Raw genomic sequence first — 19,261 nt, forward strand, 5'->3', positions numbered from 1 at the left:
ATATTGCTATCAAACTTGTACAAAGAATTATTTTATTTCTAAAAGAATATAAAGAAGATGATTAAGATAAGACCATAGTTTAAGCTAAAGAAATGGCATGTGAGATGGGCATTGAAGTTGTATTTCAAGATTTCAAGAGAAACGTGGTGTTCGAAGAAAGAAGCAATTTTGTCAGCTGCAAAATATTTTTAAATAAATAGCTCTCTTTATAATCTATCAAGCTCATTCTTCTATGAAAACTCGATTTGAGTAATTTTAAAAATATGAAGAAATATTTGATTTTTTTTATTCAATCTAAAGAGGTTACAACGTGCAAGCGCAAATGATGAAGTCTTGTTGAGATCTTGCAAGAATTTCATAGGGGTTGTTATGATATTAGTGGAGATGATTTATTTTCTAAGTTGATATTCTTGAAGCGCTCATTACTAAAAAAGCAAAATCGACAATTTATGTAGTGAATTACTTAAAGAAAATGGATGAATGTTTCCCAAATGCTCACATTACTTATAAAATTTTATTGACTATCCCAGTTAAAATGGTAAGTATAGAATGAAGTTTCTCAAAATTAAAGCTCATTCAAATTTTTCTCCTATCAACCATATCACAAGAAAGATAGAATGGATTGGCTATATTATCAAATAAGAAAGAAATTATTAAATAATTTAATTATATGGACTTATTATTATTTTTAACTCTAAAATCATAATTATAATACAATATTTGATTATTGTAAATTGTTTAATTTTTATATTATCTTAAATGTATTGATTTAATTAAAAATTATTATTATATAATTAAAAGAATACGAACACACATTATAATTATTTAAGGAATATTTTTTAAATTACACTCAGGGTGCAAAAAAAAAGTTAATTAGGATAGGCCAGGCTAGAGATATTCTGTGAATATTCAATTAATGTTTAAAAATAATTATCTTTGATTTGCATTTTTCACATTTATATAAAAAACCTGAGAAATAAAAAATAAAAAAAATAAAAAATCAACAACTTATCCTGTCTATGCGTGCATAGCTAGTTCAATAAGTCTATACGATGCGTCCGCATGCATTCCTTTTCTTTTCCAAGTGACTAGTGAGCACCACCTCCCTCACGCTTCAAACCCTACAATAAATCCACGCCTTTTCTTCCATTCTACTTGCCCATCTCCTCCTCCTCTCTTCCTCCTCCTCCTTCTTCTTCTTCTTCTGCTTCTTCTTCTTATACATATATAAACCGTTGAGCTTCACGTACAGTTAATTAATATAATTAATTAATCTGTTGTTATTAATTAATTAGTGTTCATGGAGAACTTGGAGGAGGAGGAGGTAAAGGCAGAGCTGGCGCTAGAGCCTCCGGCGTCGCCCCGGCCATCGAGGGTGTTCGCGTGCGGCTACTGCCAGAGGAGGTTCTTCAGCTCTCAGGCGTTGGGCGGCCACCAGAACGCGCACAGGCACGAGCGGAGCCTCGCCCGGCGTAACTTCGCGGAAGAAGGCCAGCGGAGGGCGACCACCGGAGCAGCAGCCAGAGGAGGAGATGGGGACGAAGAGAAAGGAGGATCAGGCATAGACTTGTCCTTGAGGCTTTGAGAAAGGGAGCACTAGTGTTTAATTAGTGTACCATTAATTGCAATAATTAAGCTCATTGAATTAATGTTTAATTAACAGATGATTGTACCATTATTGGATCATCAAAGAGGAGTTGCAAGTTGTTTGTGTGTAAATTAATCTTTATTGATTAAGAAAAATGATATGTAGCATGAAAAAATCAAACATGAAATCAATATGACACATTCAACTGTATGTCTGTGAAGATCCACTGCATGCCATGTGTCATATTAATTTCATGTTGGACTTTTTCATGCTATATATCATTGCTGATTAAATTACTGAAGTTGAAGCATGCATACTTATCTCCTGTCTAGCTATTAATGGTAAACCAATCAGAGATTATATATAGATTCTAGTGAGAGCTAGATACGTGTTGGATTGGAGAATATTCTTTTGAAATTTAATTAATTAATTAATTATATTGATCGATCCGACAACATGTCATTTCATTAGGTGATATCCTTCACGGAACGTTTACTTTAGCGTGCTTATCGTGTTTAGGTGGATAAAGTAATTAATGATCATTTGGTTTGCTCTTAAGAATTCAAAGTGTTGTTGCCAAATTTACAAGTTGACAAAATGGTCGTCGAGTCAACTTTGAAAATGATTTTTCCAGTGACAGAGGTTGGATTTGGCTCTAGCTCTTTGCAAAAATATTAATTTGTTGTTAATTAATGTAGCTAACAATCATGCATGTTAGGATAAATCATGCATCTGGGTTGACCGTTGCGTGCGCTTCCTGATAATTGGTGGTCAGTGGAAAACTTTCGTGGGACCGAGCCGGTCACAATGAGTCAATACGACTGATCGACTAGGATTTATCATTTTTAAGATAACTTGTCTTATAAACAATATATAAAAAATATTATGAGAGGGAATATATAAGTAATCTCATTAATTAATTAATTAATTTAGAAATAATTAATAATAATTATAATTGTAATTTTTAGTATTCGAAAATAATGATTTTTTATCAATTAGAATTAGTTAATGATCAACTCAACGGGAGATTGAGGTATAATATTGAGTTTGATTGTCAATTTATTAAAATATTGTCTGAATAATAATTTAGTGAAGATGTCATCAATTTATTTGGATATAGATTTGCATTTAACTTTTAGCTTTTGATATCCGATAGGTTGCTTTTTAAAATGTCATGAAATAAAATTACATTTAAAAGATATTATATATCCACTAATTAATAGAATGTCTATTTTGTAAGAGAGTTAGCTCAATCTGCATTACTATAGATATTTACTCTTGTGAAATATAATAATATAAAAAGAAATCATGAGAATAATGCTTTTGAGATAGTAAAGATCCTTTTAACACCTTTCAATATTGTTTAATGGGACCATGCATAAATTGACAAACAACGGAAGCTATGTCAAATTGTATCTTTAAGGATCAAATCATAACGGGGTTGGATGAAGGTGCAAAGAAGTTGCTCACAACAATTAGTGAAGAAATAGGATGCACATCATCCATTCAACTCGTTGGAGAATCCTATTAACATATTTGCTTTGTGATAGGAGACAACCTTTAAATTCGATAAAAACACAATATCAAGAGATATTTCGAATAGAAAATTCTTGATTAATTAACAAGATGAAGTAAAGTAGTAATGATGCCTCCTTGATCATTATCAATTGCACTAGAATGCTATCGTCATAAATAAAACAAATCTAATAGAGTTAGCATTGTATTTATAAAATAAAGAGGAGCCGGTCTTTGAATCTGTATATAATCAAGTAGATAGAAGATAAAATAATGCATAAGGAGTTTGTTGAAGATCACATATAAATTTCTCGAACTGATAAACTTGTGTTAAAAGTTGTTAATGATTGAACTGAAGAGACTGCTCTAAGACACCTGTGAAAAAAATTATTAAAAATATTTAATTGTCGTCCGTAAATTATTGGAACTAAGGGAGTAATAATTCAGTAAGTGTAATCTTAATAATTGAATCAAATGTGGCATTAAAGTCAATATTTGATTGTTAATTGATCATTTGCTCACAAGATCTTAACGATGTTCATGGAGACCGTGCAAGGAACTAATCTTCATGTCGTATTATAGCATCGAATTTTATAGCCATCATGGCACCCTGAACCCTCGCTGCCCACCTCTAACCCTACAGGAATCACACCCTATCACATTATACCATCGAGGATTACACCCTATCTTCCGCAAGGGTTAGGACTTCGACGTCATATATCCTCACCAAATGGGGAAGCAAGAACTTGTGAATCAATGTGCTAACCCTACAGGATCACATCCTATATACAATTTGATACCCTCGATCCATTATCCACCCATTAATGATAACTGATGACGGACTTAAGGTAAACAAGTCGCCTTAACTCATTACTCATTATAGCATCGAATTTTATAGCAGTTGGGGAGACAGTGCTGAGCTCAAAATGACATAACATTTCTTCTTGCAAATTGATTCACAGTTGGATTTTGAATATGATCCACATATGGTGCTTTTTCTTTAAATAAACGTTAGTGAGATTTAATCTAATATTCTGTGTCTTCCCATGGCATATATAGGTTAATTAATTGTTAAAATAAGATTTAGCTTGCTTTTGCTAGCATATTCTATGTCTTCCCATGTTCAATTTCCAAGGAAACCTTGTTCAACTTGTTTAAACACTCTTATGTAAAAAGATGAAATCCGTCATTTCAAACGATCAGCCCTACGATTATTGATGAGAAGGTAAATTAAGAGGTCACGACGGAGGAGGGTATTGCTCGAGTTGAGATTTAAACCCTTAATGTTCTCTTCTACAAGTCTGTTCTATCGTAACCAACTCATTTATGCTCCGAGGGCTAACTTGTTTAGACACTAATACAATGTCAAATGGATCAAATTTTTATTTCAAAGGATAAAGCTAAAAATGAATTTGTCGAAGTGTTCATGAAATGAGAGAAAATGTTTACGTGGTAGTTTGGTGATAATCTTAAGCAATTGGAAATATATAATAATTCAGTAGTATTTGAGCTTGATGTTTGTCCTGTCCCATGGCTTCGCCGGCGACGGCGTCGTCCCAAACACACCGCCGTAGAAGCTACTGTGTTCATCGTCTTCAATATTGTTAATTGCCTTATCCCCGGCGGCGGAGACAGCGCCGTGGTCGTACTCCTCCTCGTCGCTCGTCTGATCCATCGCCTTCAGGTTCTCGCCGTACCCGATGCTCTCCAGCCTCACCAACTCCTTCCTCCCCCGCCCTTGCCGGAGGATCCGCACCACCTCCCTCATGTCCGGCCTCTGCTCCGCCTCCCCCTGCACGCACATCACGGCGGCCTCCACCACCCTTCGGAGCTCCGCCTCGTCGAACCCGCCGCGCAGTCGCGGGTCTACCAGGTCCCTGAACCGCCCGCGGGCGATCAGAGGATCCGCCCACTCGGTGATGGTGCGCTTCGCCCCGCCGGGGAGCCTCTCGATGGGCTTCCGCCCGGAGACGACCTCGAGGAGGAGGATGCCGAAGGAGTAGACGTCGCAGCCGCCGGAGACTCGCCCCCACATCGCGTACTCCGGCGCCAGGTACCCCAGTGTCCCCTTCACCCGCGTCGTCATGTGGCTGACGCCCTCCGGGATCAGCTTTGCGAACCCGAAGTCCGCCACCAGCGGCTCGAAGTCGGCGTCGAGGAGCACGTTGCTGGCCTTGATGTCTCTGTGAATTATGTGCGGCGTCACCTCATGGTGCAAGTACCTGCATCATCATCATCATCATCATCAACAAGCTTCGACGGAGCTAGAATCGCACGAAGCCTGCTGCGATTCTGAGAAGAAATTAATACTCACACCAGAGCTTCTGCGGATCCAAGGATTACGTTCATCCTCCTCACCCAATCCAATCGCACCTCGCCGGAGAACTGGCCGTGGAGGTGCGACACCAGGCTGAGATTGGGCATGTAGTCGTAGACGATCAACCTCTGGTCCACGGCGGCGCAGTAGCCTCTCAGGCCGAGGAGGTTCTTGTGCCGGACCCTCGCCAGCACCTCCACCTCCACCGCGAACTCCATCTCCGCCTTCAAGCTCATCGACTTCAGCTTCTTCACCGCGATCTAGACCGACAAATTAGATTACTTCAACAGATCATATCTATAATTAAAACGATGATCACCTGAAGGCCATCGCTGGTTTTGCCCAGGTAAACGCTGCCAAATCCGCCTTCGCCGAGCAAATTGTCGTCGCTGAATCCGTTGGTGGCGGAGTAGAGCTCTTTGTACGTGAAGATTCTCCAGGTGCTGTGGCCGTTGCATTCGCCACTCAGAACTCTGATCCAGAAGGACCAGAACCATTAATTAGAATCAAACTCTATAACTCTAGGAACGATCTGCATGCATACCCTTGCTCAACTTTGTCGGATCCGCAGCAAGACATCAGCGATCCCATTTCTTGTCCTTCTTTAATTTCCTTCTCCCCCAGCTCAGTCTCTGACAAATTCCAGCATTTAAACTGGGACTCCGGGCCGGCTCGGCCGGCGATCCAGCAGAGTGACGACGAGGTTAACTCCAAGTGTCGGAGGAAGGTAGACGACTGTTGGTAGATTTTGAAATGGCGTCTCTTAGATTTGGCCGGGTCAACGCGGGGTGGATTTGGAGGTTAATGAAGCTGTCGAAAGGGAGAGTTAAAAGGAAGGAGGAAAGGGAGCTTTGGTTTGACCGAACGACGGTCCATGATTTGACTTTTTGCTGCAAATTATTTTCATAAAAATATTTTTTTCTGAACCTATAAAAATTCCATTAACAGTGAGAAAAATAAAATTATTAGTAAAAAATTATTGCAATATTAATTTTTATTATGATTAAAATTATTTAAAAAATAATTATGATTTTTTAAGGTAAAGAAACCCTTAATTTTCGTTAAAACAAACATGCATAAAAAGGTCTCGATCTGATTTTTTTTTTTAAAGGATTTTTCTTGAAATAAAACACACTAATAAAAGATTTTTTTTTAATACAAAAAAATAAAGATTTGTCAAAGTTTGGTGGAGTTTCAATTTTAAGAAAAGTTCACTTTGCCCCATTTTGAAGATTGCAAAATTTTCATTTCACTCCAAAAGTTGCTCAATTTTACTTCAAAAAATCATATCATTTAGCCCCTAATATTAAAACTATTAGATCAAGAAAAATCATATCATAATTTATTTCCTTTCCCCTTAATGCCATTTTTTATCTCTTAATTATTGAGTTATTTTTTTTTATAGAAATGAAATATAATATATTTGTCATCCCATAATATTATATGATAATTTAGTATGATGAATGAAATGATAAGATTTTAAATTTTAAAATATTTTAATAAACTTTGAAAATTAGAAGACACTATTGAGCTTGTTTTATGCTATGATTTACAAAGGTGAAAGGGGAAATATAATTTTATCAAACTTTAGAACATAAAATGAAATGTTACCCTCCCAATTTTATTGTGTTTTCCCCCTTCAATTTTACCCTCCCATCACATGACTAAAAATTTTCAATCATGAATGTCATAATTGTAGGGAATTTGTTTTTTTATTATAAAACAATTGGTCAAAAAAGCCTCTTATTTAAAATTTTCATCAAAGGCAATCAAAATAATACTCTAATAAATTTTTTATTCTAAAAATATTTTTATTTCATTATTATAATATAGAAAAATATTTCAATTTAATTAAAATTATAATACCTCTTAAAATGTTATGCCCTCAGTTTCTACACTGTTCTTGTGCCTTTCTATTTTTTGGTTATTAGGATCAAGAACTTATCCATGTTGGCCTTTCAAGTTGCTTGATGGAACCACTTTAATTGTCCTACGGAATTGCAAAGATTTTGCAGTGGATGTTTCAGTTTGTGGGTAACACTGTGCAGCATAAAGTGTGTGGAACTCAAGGCACTAGAATGTGCACTGAGAAAAGGCAAAAGGGCAATTGCCAAATAGAAGTAGAGATGCAAAGAATGTGGTAGAATAATCAATAACGTTTCACTGATTTTGATTTGGTTTTATTTAAATAGATTACTGTTCCTCAAATGCTTCACCTTTCATTGATCATTCTTCTTAGATGAGAGTTGAGACCTTTAAATGTACAATGCTAGGGCATTTCATTTGTTAGATACATGATCCTTAAATGACTAACTAGAACTAAGAGGCAACAAAATGTCACACTTGGGATTTTGTACAAGATCTTGGGAGATGAAAAAACATTGCCTAATCTTTGAATGAGCACGAGATATTTAATATTGAGTCGATCGAACTTGAATAACTCCATAATTCTTGGAACATGGAATGTAGAAAGACATCTGAGCTTATAGAACAAACTATTATTAAAGACTTATTTGATCAGTCTGGCTATGCTGCTGTAACATAATCAACTATTGCTTCAGAAAATTTTGCTCTTTTGTAATTGAAGATCAATCGTTGAACATGTGTAGTATGTGATTTTTTCTTAAATAAGGGAAAACTCCAATATATATGAATTTCCTTGGAGCAGAGGCAATAATTAAAGTCCAAAGAAATTTTGGATGATGAATCCTATTGGGAATATACATCAGACTTAATTTAATTAAACAAGGCTTATGTTCTCAGCATTTCTTTTGTTCCTTTTCATACAAAACCAAATAGTATCTTGTCGGTAAAATTTGTAGTGATTATTTTATAGCATGAGAGTATATCTGCTTTCATAATATATATGTATTTTTTGTGGAATTTCAGTGGCATACAAGAAAACAAGTTACCACTATAGCATTCCACATGTAGTCTTGAAACTTTTTTTTTCCTCATTTAATCTGTAACTTATAGTCGACCATTGTTTGTTCTCCCCATGAAGTTGTTTTCCCCATCACATAATATGCATATTGTTTAAAAGAGCATTTCCATCTCCTATATATCTGCTGCTTTACTTAATGTGCAGCAAAGCTAAAGAGTTTTTCCCCCTCCTTTTGTTTTTGTGTTGCTGCAGAATCATGTTATGCTTCATTTCATGATGAAGAATGGGGAGTTCCTGCGTGATAAAGTATTACAATAAATTTTTTTTTTCCCCCTCAAATTTTCCAATCAAAGCTCTCATAGAGGGCACAAACAGGAAATTGTTTGAGTGTACTATCTGGTGCACTCGCTGAGCTTACTTGGCCAGTTATCCTCACTAAAAGGCACATTTGTAGGTACTTCTTAGAAGAGTTAGAAGTTGACAATTAACTGTTAACTTAGTGCTCGTAGGACTTTCATTTCAGCGATCTTTTCTTGGAATTTGACCACCCTGTTGCAGTTTCCAAATTGAATGAGAAGAAGATTGCTGCACCCAAAGTCAAAGTTGCGAGCTATCATTGAGAATGCACGCCAAATACTCAAGGTCCAGCTCTCACCCTTTTTCTTTCTTTGCCATTTTGTCATCATTTCTCATTGAAAGTTTGTATTAGAAACTGCATCTTAATGTCTGTATTAGAATTAATTTAGGTGCTCAAGCACAGCTCAAAAGTGTGCACAATCTTCTCAGGGACTAACACTGATCTGAACCTTGCTCTATTGCTTCGCAACTCATCTTAATTACTGACCCACCCTCTTTCTATTATACTCGAACAGATAATAGATGATCGAGTTTGGATCATTAGATAGATACTGCTGGAGCTTCGTGAACTACAAACCTATCATCATCAAATTCCCCAAATGTAAATGAAGTCCTAGAAGCTAAGGTGAACATCAACCTCCAAGCCAAAGAGAAGAACTTCATAAGCCAGGGATTAACAGCATGCATGCCTTGGTTCAGTTAAGGATTTGTTTGGTGGAGTGAAGAATAAAACAATTCTGGAGTTTGTTCTTGTTGATGAGAATTTTTTTGGACTATGCAAGCATTTCCAAATGATTGACTTGACCTAGGTCCTCGTTATTACAGGTCTTCTTATATTGTGAAAGTAGTACTTGGTTTAAGGATATGCTTCTGATTCTTTGTTCTTAAATTAATTAATTATTGGGATTCTTAACACTGTTCTATCTGCTTAGCATTTCTTTTATTTCAAAATCTTCCAACATTTTGAAAAAGTTTACAAGAGCACATTTTGATATAGATACTAATTAGGAAAGATGTTTTTTAAAACAAAAAGGAGGAAAAAAATATATTTTTTTGACGAGTCTCAATAATGATAAATTCTAGTTAGTCTCATTAACTATCCTTGGGGTGACTGGTCCGGTCTTACGGAAGTTTCCTACCGACCATCAGAGTAAATCGGAAAGTGCACGCAGCGGTCAACTCAGACGTCCAACATTCTTTGATTGCTCTCTCCATTTGAAGGAAAATTTCTAAAAATACGCCGTCGTTGTAGTTGTGGATCGAATCATAGGTGTCTGGGTGACAAATTGAAAGTCCTACCGTGGCACCATTGCCCCGGAGACGACGAGTCTCAATAATTCTTCATCACTTGATTGTTAAAGTCATTGATGTGGACTCGATTAATGGAAGGAAAACTTGAATTGGGTTTGACCTTGTGCGGAGGTGGAGGGGGACTACTCACCATTCAATTCTGCGGACGGCAAGTCATGCGGCCCAACCACTCGCCGCTGTCGACCACAACACGTTCACATTTCAAAATTTAATTAATTAATTAATTAATTAATTAATCCAGAAGAAATTAATTTTCCAATAATAATAATAATAATAAACGAGTTGCACGGCGAATTTCCTCAAATTTTTAAAACTACTATCTGAATATTTCTCCCCTGTTTATTTGAATAAAAATATTTTTAAAAATTAAATTAGTTTTTTATAAAAAAATTGATAAATCTCACATCAATTAACATCGAGGTCAATGTTAAGTCGACATTGATGTGACACTCGGATAAGGAAAGACATCGACTTATTTTACAAATGAAACCTCCGTAAATTTTCAAAGGATGTCCTTCAAAATTATTGATGTATGATAAAAGTTTGAAATTATTTTAATAAGGAGAGGTTTGATTTGGATTTTTTTATTTTTTATTTTTTTTTCTATTTTCTGATCTAATTTTTTAAAAATAGAAAATATATTTGATCTATATACTCTTTTCTATTTTCTATTTTTTAAAAAAATTAAAAAATACGTTTGATTTGTTAATATAAAAAATTATAAATAAAATAGTTTTTTAATAAAAAGATCATTTTATTTATGAAAAAGAAAAAAACATACAAGAAGAGACCAAATCTAACCCGACCGTGTGAGATCGTGTGGGACTGTGACATAGAAAATAAATTAAAATTAATTGATTCAAAAAATTAGATATCTAAATTAAAAAAATAAAAATAAAATTTATCAAATAAATAATTATAGTATAATTAAAAAATCAAAATAAGATCAACATAATTTGATGAAAAATTCAGAAAGGAAAAAAATTTTAAAGGACAAAATACCAAACAAATCGGATCAAACAATCTATTTTTGAGACGCGACCACGAAGACTTCTACCTCACCAACACATTGCTTGCGTCGACGGATCAATTTTTACATTTCGATCCTCTTCCTTGGATGCTTCCTTTCATGTTCTCATCCTTTCAAGAACAGGACTAGTAAAAAAGGGTTTGTTACTGCCTCGTAACGATTCCGAGGTTGGGTTTTGGTTATTGAATTCTCAAATTTGTTTAAGCTTCTCTCTGCTACTCGGATATCCCTCAGTGCCGACCGCTTGGAATCATGGGGAGGGTTATCTCAGCGCAGGGCCTCCTTTCGTTGCCTCCCGCACCACAAGCTCGCACCTTCCGCCAACCCCTCCATCGCCGACTTCCCTTCACCGCCGCTCGTTTCGCCTCCTCGGTCCTTGACTTTAACTCGAAGAAGAGAACTTCATCGCTTCCGAGGCTGAGAGCTGCCTTCGACCCCCAAAGGTCTCTCCTTTCCTCTCCGCTTTATGGGAAACAGAAGAAAGGTTTGGCTTTTAGCACCAGCGTCGCGGTTCCCACCAGAGGTGCTAGGTTCGTGGAGGCCGAGGCGGAGATGCCTAAGTTGTTGGGGGCTGAAATTGCAACCCTTAAGTCAGGGCAGAAAAGGAATTGTACGATAAGGTTGCAACGTCGGAGAGAAATTTGGTGGCGTGTTACGTTACTGTAGTCGTGTTTTTACATTTTCTATTTCTCAACTGTAGTTTCTATTCTATGTAGAAAATGACTTCTCATTTTCTAGAGAATGAGATTGGAAAACACAAATCAAATAGCAATTTCTAGAAAATAAAAAAAATAAAAATAAAAAATGACCAAATCAAACGCCCCTGAAGGATTTTGAATTAGTCGATGAAGACATATTTTGAATATTTATATTCAACTAATAAATACATAGGAATTGAAAGGAGCTCGATCAGAGCCCTCTAAGGTCGTCAATGAATATTGAATGAAACTCATGGATGGACTTAAAGAGACTAAAATTTCTAAAAATTTTAAATGAGATAAAAGAGTGTAACTCTTGTATCTCCATTTCTCACTTATATAATACACAACTTCAATCTTTCAAATATTCCTTCTTGTCTCTAGTGGGATGTTAGCAGAGTGTAACTGCATGGCTAGGTTGGATATAAGGATTTAATATCGTCCACGCCCAAGCTGTTTTAGGACTGGGATACCTAAAAAAGTTAGTCACTCCTCCATCTTATTCAAATCAATCCGCCAACCTTTGCAGAGCACCTATCGTCAACCTAGTAGCCACAAGGCTGAGGTCCCAGATATGTAATTCTGACTTGATTAGTAGGGAATCCGAGTGCACTGCTTCCAAGTCCATATGTTCGCTCATCTTAAGTAGGTATAAGGTGTACCCAGCTTGATCCTAAAAAAAGCGTCAATCCGCCAACCTTTGCAGAGCACCTATCGTCAACCTAGTCTGAGGTCCCAATGTAACCTTGATTAGTAGGGAATCCGAGTGCACTGCTTAGTATAGACAAGGTTCTAAGCTTTCAAGTCATGGAAGGTTCTAAGCTTTCAAGTCATGGAATCCCAGGCCTCCTTCCTCTTTGGGCTTACACATATCCGCCCAAGACACCGGGGATGTTTGGACGTCCACATAAAAGACCCGTAGATGCCATAAATTTAGTCAATAACTCCTAAAAGAAGAGGTAATATAGAGAGTCAAAAACACTTTACTCCATGTAGTACTGAGGTGATGAGTTGAGCCTTTTTTGCATAAGAAAGTATCTTCTTCGACCAACAATTAATTCTTCGGACTAGTGAGTCAAGAAGCGGACTATAGTCTAAAATCCTCAGACGCTCAACAGCAATTGGTATCCTCAAATATCGAAAAGGCGTGATGCTCTTCTCTAAACCAGTGAGAGAGATTAGTCGCATGCGCATTGTGTCATCCACTCTGACTAAAAATATGTTCGACTTCTAGCAATTAATCTGAAGATCTAGCTCCTAAACTACTACAGACAAGTAGATAGTAATCCCATTGATAACTCATCGCCCTGGCTTTGCACAAAAGCTATTTGAGACTAATAGAGTAAATCCCCTACGATCTCAAATAGTCATAAAACTAATATCTTTGTGATGACTTTATAAAATACCGTGCAATAAGAGATTGATCTATAATCTCACCTTAAAGAATTTGGAACTATATCCATTCGATCCCGATGTCCTTTAATCTCCAATCTTAAATTTTTATTTAAAAAAAAATCATCCGAACATTTAAGATTTTAATTATCAATCTTCGAAAAGTCAACATTTGGTGGCTCACGGAGGTGTAGCCTTTGACTTGACCGCATACAACTTGACTTCTCTTCTACCGCAGCAGCCGACATCCTGTATCAATCTAATCAACTCCACCTCCTCTTTCCTTCCTTCTTCCTTCTCCTACTAAGAATCCAAGCTGAGCACGCCTCTTCAATGGTCTCCCGAGATTGAGACGGTGCAGGACCTTTAGATTTCTTCCACATCTATAAATTTCCACTATTCTTTCGTCGCCGTCGAGGAAACTGATAATCGTTCTTACGCTGCCGAAAGAAAAAGGAAGAAGAAGAAAAAGAAAATCAGAATCAAATTATAATGGAAGTCGCATGGCTGAATCGCCCCGACGTGGACCTCGATCTCACCATCGGCTCCTCCGCCCTCCACTTCCCCGGCCGTCCTTCTGCGATGAAGCAAGACGACAACGATAGAGTGAGTCCGGTTTTCTGTTACTCCGATCGCGCTAGCTTTTCTTTCGAGTTCTTCTGATGTCCATATATCCCTTATTCATTCACAGGTCAAAACGCTCAGAGCGGAGCTGGACCGCGCGAGCGAGGAGAACAAGAGACTCAAGAAGTTGCTCGCCGACGTGGTGGGCAAGTACGACGCGCTCCGGGGACGGATGGGCGATGCGGCGGCGGTGACGGCCGTCGACGACGACGACGCCGCTACTAACTGTTCTTCCGACGGAGCTGCACCGGGCTCTGTTTCTCCGGCGACGAATCTGAAGAGGAAGACAGTGGGCGCCGCGGCGGCTGCCGGCGGCGTGATGGAGAGCGCTGCGAGCGATGAGTTGACCTCGTGCAAGAGAGTGAGGGAGGAGTCGAAGACAAAGATTTCCAAGCTTTGCGTCCGCACCGATCCATCTGATTCAAGTCTGGTAATTATTAGCTAGAGATGGAAACATTTAATTAATTAATTGTGATTAATTGGCTTAATTAGTTGTTGTTTGGTTAATTTAGGTGGTGAAAGATGGATATCAATGGAGGAAATATGGGCAGAAGGTGACGAGAGATAATCCATGTCCTAGAGCCTACTTCAGATGCTCTTTTGCTCCTTCTTGCCCCGTTAAAAAGAAGGTTTGTGGTTAAAATCGAAATTTTTCAGTGATTTATCGTTTAGATAATGAAGTGAGATCGAAATCGATGAGTTTTTTTATTGCAGGTGCAGAGAAGTGCCGAGGACACATCAATCCTGGTTGCTACTTACGAAGGCGAGCACAACCATGGTCAGTCCCACCGGTCTCCGACGGCGAACAAGGTCCCGGCCATCGTTGAAGTGGTTCCGGCGAAGTCTTCGAAGAAGGCGGCGGCGGAGTTGGAATCGCCGACGTCGCCGGAGCTCCGCCAGAGCTTGGTGGAGCAGATGGCGGCGACGTTGACTAATAATCCTGCGTTTAAGACGGCGGTGGCTGCGGCTATTTCTGGGAGGATGTTTCACTGATCGACCAAAATCGTTCGTGGTTTTTATTTTATTTTTTATTTTATTTTTTTCCCTTTGTTCGTTCCGAGTTATGTGCCAATTATAGATATCGACATATTCCATGGTTAATGATGCCGATCGCTACTGTTCGATCGCATCCTCCCCTGCGGGTTCAAAACGATAGAGCTTCGCGGCTTCCCTGCATCCGGACGCCCTTTAGATCTCCGTGTCGGCGTGACTCCTCCGATGCTTAAATCAGCTCTAGACTAAAAAGAAGGAAAGTGAAAGAGCACGAATGAAATACTTGTATTCTCGTAGAGAAAAAAATTATATTCTACTGCTATCATCCACACTTTTGTACCGTCCAACCTCGATGTCCACATGAACAGCCGCATCCATTTGTGGACTGCTAAAGGCATCCATCTGTGGGTGTTAGAAGCATGGAGTTGTATAGGGTGTCAGAGATGAGACGTTGAGGTCGTTTGCTTGACACCGCATGAAAATCATCACAATTCACTGTAAGAGATAACAATATATGTGAATTGAATCAATGCGTCTCTCTATTGAATCATTTCATTTAAATTGTTGCACTCATGTGTCTTTTGAGATTTCTCCTTCAATCCATTCTTCCTTCGATCTTGAAGAGTTTATTTCTGCAATGGAAGTCGAAAAGAATATGTCATCTTTTTTCAATTCAAATGTTCAACTTGATCAATTTGATGGCATCAATTTTACTCTATGGAAAGGAAAATTATTCTTCCTACTTATTATTATCAAGGTTGCATATGTTCTTGATCCAAAGTTGGAGCCATTTCCAGAACCAAAGGATGATCATTCTGATACAGTCAAGGCTGCACGGAAGAAGCGTGAAGAAGACAGTGATATGTCGTAATCACATTCTTAATACGCTCTCCGATAGACTCTATGATCTCTACAACTCAACTGAATCTTCAGTAGAGATATGAAATGCACTTAATACAAATACAAAATCGAAAAAGAAACGAACAAATTCCTTATCTTGAAGTATCTTGAATTTATCATGATTGATACCAAGTATGTTCTTGATCAAATACATGAACTGCAACTCATTGTTACCGAGCTTCATGAATTAAAAGTGAATATTTCTAAATCATTCCAAGTAGGTACAATTATTGCTAAATTACCTCAAAGTTGGAATGGTTATAAAAAGAAACTTTTGCATAGCATAGATGATTGAACCTTGGAGGACTTGCAAAAACATTTGAGAATTGAAGAGGAGACTATATTTTGTGTTGGTGCAAGAAGCATTAGATGATCAAACCTGATTTTAATAATAGTAAATGATTCAAGTTAAGTATGTGAAGTGGACTAATAAGCTGAACTAAATATGCAGATAACACAGGGAAGTCCTAGTTATGACTAGGCAAAAGAAGTCCTGGTTTGAAGGATCAGATAAAGAAAGACCTATTTTGGAGGACTGGATAATGAAGACCTGATCAGGAGGACTGAGCAGAGAGTCTTGGCAGATCAAAGCACCAGGCGGGAAAGTTTAGGCAGATTTGGAGGACCAGATGCCTAACAGTGTAAGTCTTGGAGTCGAAAATCAAGGCAGAGCAAAAGTCCAACGGGTCTAGAGGACTAGTTGGCAAAAGGTAACTTCTCCCAAATGGAGTGAGTGAGGACGCGTTCCCGGAAAGGAGAATAATAGGCGTCGGCCTGACCTAGGATTTCACTGAAAATTCAAAGTCAAGACCAAACAGTTTACCAAAATTGTCAATTCCTGCTTATGTTTTTGTTTTGGACTAACTTGTGATGCAAGAAAAGAAGGGACTAGAACTTTAAGTTTCGGGTACCCTTATCTGGATCCAGGCTACCGGATGATTCAGGCGCCCGGACGTCAACCGATCATGTCAGCAAGGTAGATGAGGTAGCAGAGTTCCAGTGGTCGGAATACCTCAGTCTCTAATTGCCCGGAAGGAATATAGGCGCCCGAAAGATGTCGAGTCAATGTCGGAAGCGGATCGACGGAATGACATAGAGACAACCGGAAAGACTTTCAAGCGCCCAGATTGGTCTTTATAAGTAGCTGCGAGGGAAAACCCTAAACAACAATTTATACGCTACTACGACGACTTCCTATCCATGAACAGCCAATCTAGTACGTCGTCAAAACGCTAACGAGCTGCACTGACTTCCTGTCCACGAACAGCCAGTCAAACCCTAGTTCACAACCACTCCAAATTTTCTTCCAAAAACCTCTCCCATGCCACCATCAAACTTTTTTAGGTTGTCAATTCTCTAGTTTTTGATCTGATATGCTCAGGGGCGGAGGCAGATTTCCACGAGAGGGGGGGTCACGACCGCGCAATCAAACTGTCAATCTCATGCCCTCCTTCTCTATTTAATGAAAATCAAAAAGCTGGGGGGGTGGTGGGCCCTACCTGCCCCTCTCGTGGCTCCGCCCCTGGATATGCCTAGGTAAGCCCCTAAATAATTCTTAAGTTCAATTAAATCATTTCTTAGTTAAATCCTTAATTTGTGCATTAAGATTAAGAGAAAGACTACTAAGATTGGGACTTCTAGTACCCCCAGTACAAATCTTAGATTCCCCTCTAAGGAGCTTAGGATTTGATTTACATCATTGTTATTTGTACCCCTGCATTCTAGATATATATTTATATAGGATATTTTCATTACATTCATGCATACCTTCCATGGAGGTCATAGAGCATTACGGCTTAGAGAGATTAATTTATTGTATTAGCCCGGTTAACACAGGTATGTGTGCCGAGCTATGCAATAACCTAATTCAGATCGACGATTTAACCTACTCCATCCGAATTGGAGGTAGAGATTTGATTCTATCTCCCACCGTCATTAGAGAGCACTTAAGACTTAGACATTTATCATTCTCATTTTTATGCTACCCTCCTAGGGATAGACCTTTTGGTGATCCCTACTCACACATTATATTAGACATCATACATTCATACTTTTGGAAGAGAATCAAGTCCCGATAGTGACCCAGTTTCTATCAGTCAATCACTAGCCTGCAGCAGACTATGACCAATCAATATGAGAGCTTCGAGGAGAGAAATCAGGCTAGGTATGTTGATGTAGGGATCTATATGCGCGAAAAACCGATTAAACCGCATATAACGCAGCGGAAAACAGGATCCCTCCAGAAGATCCATGCGAAAAACATACTCGTTTAACGATTCTACCTACTAGAATCGAGTTTACCTTCGATGCGTGCCCTTCGCAATCCCGACAGCAACTCTTTGCCTTCAAGGTCGTCGGATCTCAGCACGATCAGTACGTTCGTGCCTCCACGGTATCCACACGAACACTGATGTGGAGAAGAACCCAGCTGTGGTGCTAGCCACAAAGAGGATTCGGCCAAGGAGAAGAAGAGAAGAAGAGGAAGAGCAAGGGCATCCGACAACCCCTTCATCAAGAGCCTCTAACCCTCTTTTATATCCCACCATGAGATATAATGGATGAAGGGGAAAATTAATATAATATTAATTCCGAAATTAATATTTTATCAATTCCCATGCATCTCATGCAGAATATCTTTCTCCTCTTTTAATGAAAGATCATGCATCTCATGCATGACAATCTTTCTCTTCTTTTAAGGAAGATAATGCAGCTTTTTAATTATCATGCATCTCATGCATGATAACCTTTTAATCAAATTCGAATTTGGCTTGTGTGACTTGAGTCCAACTCGAGTCTTACACAATCTGAGCTGACTTGAGTCCAACTCGAGTCCAACTTGAGTCCAGCTCAATCCGAATTGACACTAAGGGCTAATTTTAACAGTTGAGATGATAGACATGTTCAAATCTTGGAGCATGAGTCACCTCCACCTCTCTAGTAAACCCCGTTAATTTTTGCTTTTCATTATTGAGTTGTATTTTTTACTTTAACTAGTACTATGTTGACTTTGATTCATTTTCTATTTAGTGCATTGACTTATTCTATATTATTTCATTTTATTATATTTTTTATTAAATTAAGAATATACTTGGTAAACTAAAGATCAAATTGTTAAATTATTTTTCTATCACAAGTTTTTTAAAACTCATAATTTTCAAACATACTATTATTTATATTTTTAAAAAAAATTAAAATTGCTTATCAAAATTTAATTTCAGAAATATATTTTTAAAAAAAATATTTCAAAATTAAAGGTAAAAAATGGAGTTAATCTAAGTACTCCTTGTAGAGATCATGCACCTATAGACTTAGGTTAATCGCATCTCATAAAGCACGCTAGATATAACTTGTTTGTGTATTGTAAAACCTAAAACGGTATGAGATACATAAGGTAAAAGTCTTAACTTTCGATGCTTATATCCGTGTATTAAAATAAATCTAGACTAAAATAAGTACAAACATGGATCAGATTAAGTATTCCTACATAGTAAAAGACTAACTAGAATGATACACTTAACTTGATTAACTTGATCAAAACTGCTATCATCTAATGTCAGCTAGTGTCAATAAGTTAGACATATAGAAAGAAAAAAAAGTATCTAAATATTTTATATACAATATATAAATGACATACTTAGACTCAAATTCATTC

The 19,261-nt window shown here is 37.7% G+C and overlaps 2 protein-coding genes across 3 annotated transcripts; one reads left to right on the plus strand and one right to left on the minus strand.

Moving 5' to 3' along the window:
* Window positions 1-4,598: 4,598 nt before the first annotated feature.
* LOC141829872 (PTI1-like tyrosine-protein kinase At3g15890) lies at window positions 4,599-6,011 on the minus strand. The gene is made up of 4 exons (XM_074717355.1): window positions 5,965-6,011; window positions 5,740-5,893; window positions 5,418-5,680; window positions 4,599-5,325 (listed from the first exon to the last, which is right to left on the minus strand). The coding sequence occupies exons 1-4, from the start codon at window positions 6,009-6,011 to the stop codon at window positions 4,599-4,601; spliced, it is 1,191 nt and encodes a 396-aa protein (XP_074573456.1).
* Window positions 6,012-13,381: 7,370 nt separating this feature from the next.
* Window positions 13,382-14,817, plus strand: LOC141830020 (WRKY transcription factor WRKY28-like). 2 transcript variants are annotated; one of them, XM_074717498.1, is made up of 5 exons: window positions 13,382-13,698; window positions 13,784-14,014; window positions 14,048-14,146; window positions 14,229-14,345; window positions 14,431-14,817. In XM_074717498.1, the coding sequence occupies exons 1-5, from the start codon at window positions 13,585-13,587 to the stop codon at window positions 14,707-14,709; spliced, it is 840 nt and encodes a 279-aa protein (XP_074573599.1). In that variant the 5' UTR covers window positions 13,382-13,584; the 3' UTR covers window positions 14,710-14,817. The 2 variants fall into 2 exon arrangements, with proteins under 2 accessions (XP_074573599.1, XP_074573598.1); XM_074717497.1 differs by having other exon boundaries at window positions 13,784-14,146.
* The last annotated feature ends 4,444 nt before the right edge of the window (window positions 14,818-19,261 follow it).

The sequence above is a fragment of the Curcuma longa genome, chromosome 5 (assembly GCF_044706935.1).
Source record: "Curcuma longa cultivar G26 ecotype Majalengka, Jawa Barat chromosome 5, ITB_CL_G26_1.1, whole genome shotgun sequence".
NCBI classification, from domain to species: Eukaryota; Viridiplantae; Streptophyta; class Magnoliopsida; order Zingiberales; family Zingiberaceae; genus Curcuma; species Curcuma longa.

Bases quoted from the DNA above. Each gene is read 5' to 3' on its own strand.
- LOC141829872 (XM_074717355.1), bottom strand. From the start codon at position 6,011: ATGGGATCGCTGATGTCTTGCTGCGGATCCGACAAAGTTGAGCAAGG. The intron at 5,894-5,964 runs GTATGCATGCAG...CTTCTGGATCAG, and splicing joins TCCGACAAAGTTGAGCAAGG to AGTTCTGAGTGGCGAATGCA. The intron at 5,681-5,739 runs GTGATCATCGTT...TTGTCGGTCTAG, and splicing joins AAACCAGCGATGGCCTTCAG to ATCGCGGTGAAGAAGCTGAA.
- LOC141830020 (XM_074717497.1), top strand. From the start codon at position 13,585: ATGGAAGTCGCATGGCTGAATCGCCCCGACGTGGACCTCGATCTCACC. The intron at 13,699-13,783 runs GTGAGTCCGGTT...ATTCATTCACAG, and splicing joins AGCAAGACGACAACGATAGA to GTCAAAACGCTCAGAGCGGA. The intron at 14,147-14,228 runs GTAATTATTAGC...TGGTTAATTTAG, and splicing joins ATCCATCTGATTCAAGTCTG to GTGGTGAAAGATGGATATCA.